Source organism: Larimichthys crocea, chromosome XVI, assembly GCF_000972845.2.
Source record: "Larimichthys crocea isolate SSNF chromosome XVI, L_crocea_2.0, whole genome shotgun sequence".
Classification (NCBI taxonomy): domain Eukaryota; kingdom Metazoa; phylum Chordata; class Actinopteri; family Sciaenidae; genus Larimichthys; species Larimichthys crocea.
The window spans coordinates 22,844,942-22,848,976 of NC_040026.1; the positions used below are offsets into that span (position 1 = coordinate 22,844,942).

A 4,035-nucleotide genomic window follows, 5' to 3' on the forward strand; every position below is an offset into this window, starting at 1 on the left:
CAAAATCCGTGTAAACTCCTACCAAAACAAGACACAATAACATTTAAACTACAGCATATAAACCATAATCAGAACACATGTTGTTGTAAAATAGATCCACATTTATTTTTTTGTCAAATATTTTGTGGTAATATTCAATTATTTTTTATTAAAATGATAAAAACAGACAAAATCCATCTTTTGTGCATGTAAAACCAGTAAACTACCAAAATAAGACACAATAACATTTAAACTACAACATATAAGCCATAATGAGAACACATGTTGTTGTAAAATAGATCCACAATTCATTTTTAGTGGTAATATTCTATTATTTTTTTATTACAATGAGACAAAATGCAATTTAATCCCTGTTTTGTGCATCTTAAAACAGTAGGTACTACCAAAATAAGACATTACCAATTATGTAGCTTAATTGTTAATGTCTTATTTTGGTAGTATTAGGCATGTAAACTATAGTCTGAAAAGATGGTACAACTCTGCTCAGGTCTTTGAATTAAAAAAAAGAAAATGCACAAAATTTAAGAAAATGTTTAAAAAATGGATTTATTGTGCGTTTATGTCTTTGTGTGTGGGAGGAATCTCCATCATATTGATAATGGATGACTGGCAGATGTCCAACACTGAATAAAACAACAATATCTGCCAAAACATCTCGGTGATATTCCTCATAATGGAGCAGAGGAGTGTATGAATATCACAGACAGATGACTGTAAAAGCCTATGCAGAGATTAAAATAGGGTAATGTAATATAAAGGTGTTATTCTCATAAAGGGCTGCCTGCACCTGCAAACACACTTCACACCTGAGTGCATCTGGATGCATGCTGTCACGTTCAAGAAAAACATCCTCTGAGTTCACTGGGTTCATTTTGCATGTACGCCTGCTGTGTGTGTGTGTGTGTGTGTGTGTGTGTGATGTGTGTGTGTACGTGTGTGTGTGTGTGTGTGTGTGATGTGCACGGCTATAGGCGGAGTTGTTTCCCAGCAAAGAGAGAGAGAGAGAGAGAGAGAGAGAGAGAGAGAGAGAGAGAGCAGCGCGCACAGAGCGCAGAGCGGCGCCCCACCACCGCCTTTGCGTCAACCATCCTCACACACACACAGCCAGTGACACAACACAACATCAGCCCCTCGCAGCATCCGCATCTCACGGCCACAGGAGGACCAGGAGCACATCTTCATGAGCATCCATTCCACTACTGCCTGCCTGCCTGCGCACCGTCCACTCCAGGCTGATCACCATCCACAGCTTGCTGTTTTCTTTTTCTTCTTTTTTTTTCTGGCATCGGCTCGGATTATTTTTCTTTGTTGCTTTTAAATTCTCCGAGATGTTTTAATCGCGTCTTGTAAGGAGGGGAGAGAAAAAAAACAAGCCGTGGACGCGGAGCAGCAGCAGGAAATCTGGTGAGTTTGTCTGATCTGAGACTGTGCAGATTCATGGATGATAGATCTGAAAACAAGAGATGCGCAGCTTCGTCTAATCCATCAAACATGGCTCTAAATGAAAAGACGCGTTGATTTGAGGTTAGAAGCAGACACATACTGTGAGATATGAACGTACAGGAGGGTGAAGATGAGTTGTTTTTCATCTTTAAGCCACCGCCTATGCTGGGCAGCGTTTTCGGTTCGACGCAGCCGCTCAGCTTCAGCACCACGGAGAGCATCACAGCGCGAGCCCGGCGCATCCTTTTTATTTCTGCAGCTGAAGTTAAAAAGATTTTTGTTTTTTTATTTGTGGGATCCCTCCAGCATGAATCAGATTGATAACACGGTGATGGAATGAAAGGATGGAGCAGCTCGGATTCTGCGCAAAGGCGATCCATCGCCCGTGTGTGTGTGTGTGTGTGTGTGTGTGTGTGTGTGTGTGTGTGTGTGTGTGTGTGTGTTTTCGTCTTCGCTGCTGCAGTGAGGGTGAAAATATGTCGCGCACAGACGGATCCACGCATCTCTTTGTTCATCTAGTCTGAGTGGAGGTGAAGAAATCGCGTGACCTTGGATTTGTGCCTTTAACGCGTGGAATGATGTGAGCACTGCGCGCGACCTTCACCTGTTATTTCAGGTGTTTACGTTCCTGTCTTCCATTTTAGAGAGAGGGGGTGGCGCGTGGCTCACTCGTCGGCCATTGCTCATAAAATATGGAGCTCATTATAAAATGCTTCTGAATGAATCATATAGGATCCAACCTTCAAATGAATCACCTTCTTATTTTACAATACTTATTTTTAATGAGTTAGTGTAAGCAGAGGCTGATCAGTGCTGCTAATGAGCCTGAGGTCCTGTCAGATACAGAACTCATCCATGGGATTACAGAGCTGATGTAAGCTGAGATCTGATGTGAGGTCAGATATGTTTTCTGGAGGATTTAAAGGTGATTGATCCTTTTCTGATTATTGATCTTTTCTCCTTCCAGCAGTGGCCAATCCGGAGAGCTGAACCAGAACCACAGCAGAGGCGATCGTTATCCCCTCAGAGAGGCTTTAGATGCCCAGCGGCAGCCTGTAGCCCGGGACTCCCAGCTCACCCTCAGGATCTCCCCTGGCAGACGCTCTTCTGACCCAGCGCGGCTGAAGCCCCTGGACGCCCCCCCACAGTCACCATGGGAACCGTGCTGTCTTTGTCCCCCAGCTACCGAAAGGCGGCCCTCTTCGAGGATGGACCGGCCACCGTGGGCCACTACACAGCTGTCCAGAACAGCAAGAACGCCAAAGACAAGAACCTGAAGCGCCACTCGCTCATCAACGTGCTCCCGTGGAAGCGGATTGTAGCGGTGTCAGCCAAGAAGAAAGGCTCCAAGAAGGTGCAGCCCAACAGCAACTACCAGAACAATGTCACCCACCTGAACAATGAGAACCTGAAGAAGTCGCAGTCGTGCGCCAACCTGTCCACCTTCACCCAGGATCAGAGCACTCCAGCTCTCACCAAGAGCTCCAACAACACAGTATCATCTGTCAAGAAGGCCCCTCTGGCCAACTCCAATGTGGCCCCTGGGACCCCAAAGAGAGTGATTGTCCAGGCCTCCACCAGTGAGCTTCTGCGCTGCCTCGGGGAGTTTCTGTGCCGGCGTTGTTACCGGCTGAAACACCTGTCACCCACTGACCCAGTGCTGTGGCTGCGCAGCGTGGACCGCTCCCTGCTGCTCCAGGGCTGGCAGGACCAGGGCTTCATCACCCCTGCAAACGTGGTCTTTGTCTACATGCTTTGCCGTGACGTGGTCTCCTCCGAGGTGGCCACGGAGCACGAGCTGCAGGCCGTGCTGCTCACCTGCCTCTACCTGTCTTACTCCTACATGGGCAACGAGATCTCCTACCCACTCAAGCCCTTCTTAGTGGAGAGCTCCAAGGAGACCTTCTGGGACCGCTGCCTGTCCATCATCAACCTGATGAGCGCAAAGATGCTCCAGATCAACTCCGACCCGCACTACTTCACTCAGGTGTTCGCTGACCTGAAGAACGAGAGCCAGAAGGAGGAGGAGAGGAGCCGCCTGCTCATCGGCCTGGACCGGTGAGGGGATGCTGGGGGTGGGGGGCAGCAGAGGGGGTCAGGGGTGGAGGGGGATACTCCAGTCTGGCATTTTGACGAGTTTGACAGGTGTGTGTGATGTCATTTATTTATTGTTGTCCAAACTGTGGTGGGACGAGGCCAATTCGGACTGATTTCATTTATTTGGATGATTCATAACTTAACTCTGGAGGTGATTTTCACAGATTTCAAGTGTTTGCATTGTGTTCGAGGGATTAACAGTTGCAATGGTCACCTAAAAATGAGGTTTAGAGTTTAAAAAACAACAGAGGCGTGTAATTATCAAGGCTCAATTTTACTTTCAAACAGGCAAAGGATGGATTTTCTGTAAACCTGAGAATGAAAGCTTTTTTGACAACGATATATAAACAAAAAATGCCAGACTCGGGTGAATCCTTTGCTAACATACAGATATATATCTATACGAAATACAGAAAATCTTAAAAAAAACAAAAACAATTCAGACAAAAAAGACCCAAAAAAACAAAAAGACATTAGAAAAGGAAGTGGACATCT

The 4,035-nt window shown here is 46.3% G+C and overlaps 1 protein-coding gene across 3 annotated transcripts; it reads left to right on the forward strand.

Moving 5' to 3' along the window:
- The first annotated feature begins 987 nt into the window (after positions 1–987).
- On the forward strand, positions 988–3,532 carry cdk5r1b (cyclin dependent kinase 5, regulatory subunit 1b (p35)). 3 transcript variants are annotated; one of them, XM_010738716.3, is made up of 2 exons: positions 988–1,404; positions 2,411–3,532. In XM_010738716.3, exon 2 carries the CDS (start codon positions 2,597–2,599, stop codon positions 3,503–3,505), a length of 909 nt encoding a protein of 302 aa, XP_010737018.1. In that variant the 5' UTR covers positions 988–1,404; positions 2,411–2,596; the 3' UTR covers positions 3,506–3,532. The 3 variants fall into 3 exon arrangements, with proteins under 3 accessions (XP_010737018.1, XP_019113666.1, XP_019113660.1); XM_019258121.2 differs by having other exon boundaries at positions 2,414–3,532; XM_019258115.2 differs by lacking the exon at positions 988–1,404 and adding an exon at positions 1,897–2,023.
- Positions 3,533–4,035: the final 503 nt, after the last annotated feature.

What these genes read in the sequence shown, in the direction of transcription:
- cdk5r1b (XM_010738716.3), top strand. Translation starts at nt 2,597, where the DNA reads ATGGGAACCGTGCTGTCTTTGTCCCCCAGCTACCGAAAGGCGGCCCTC.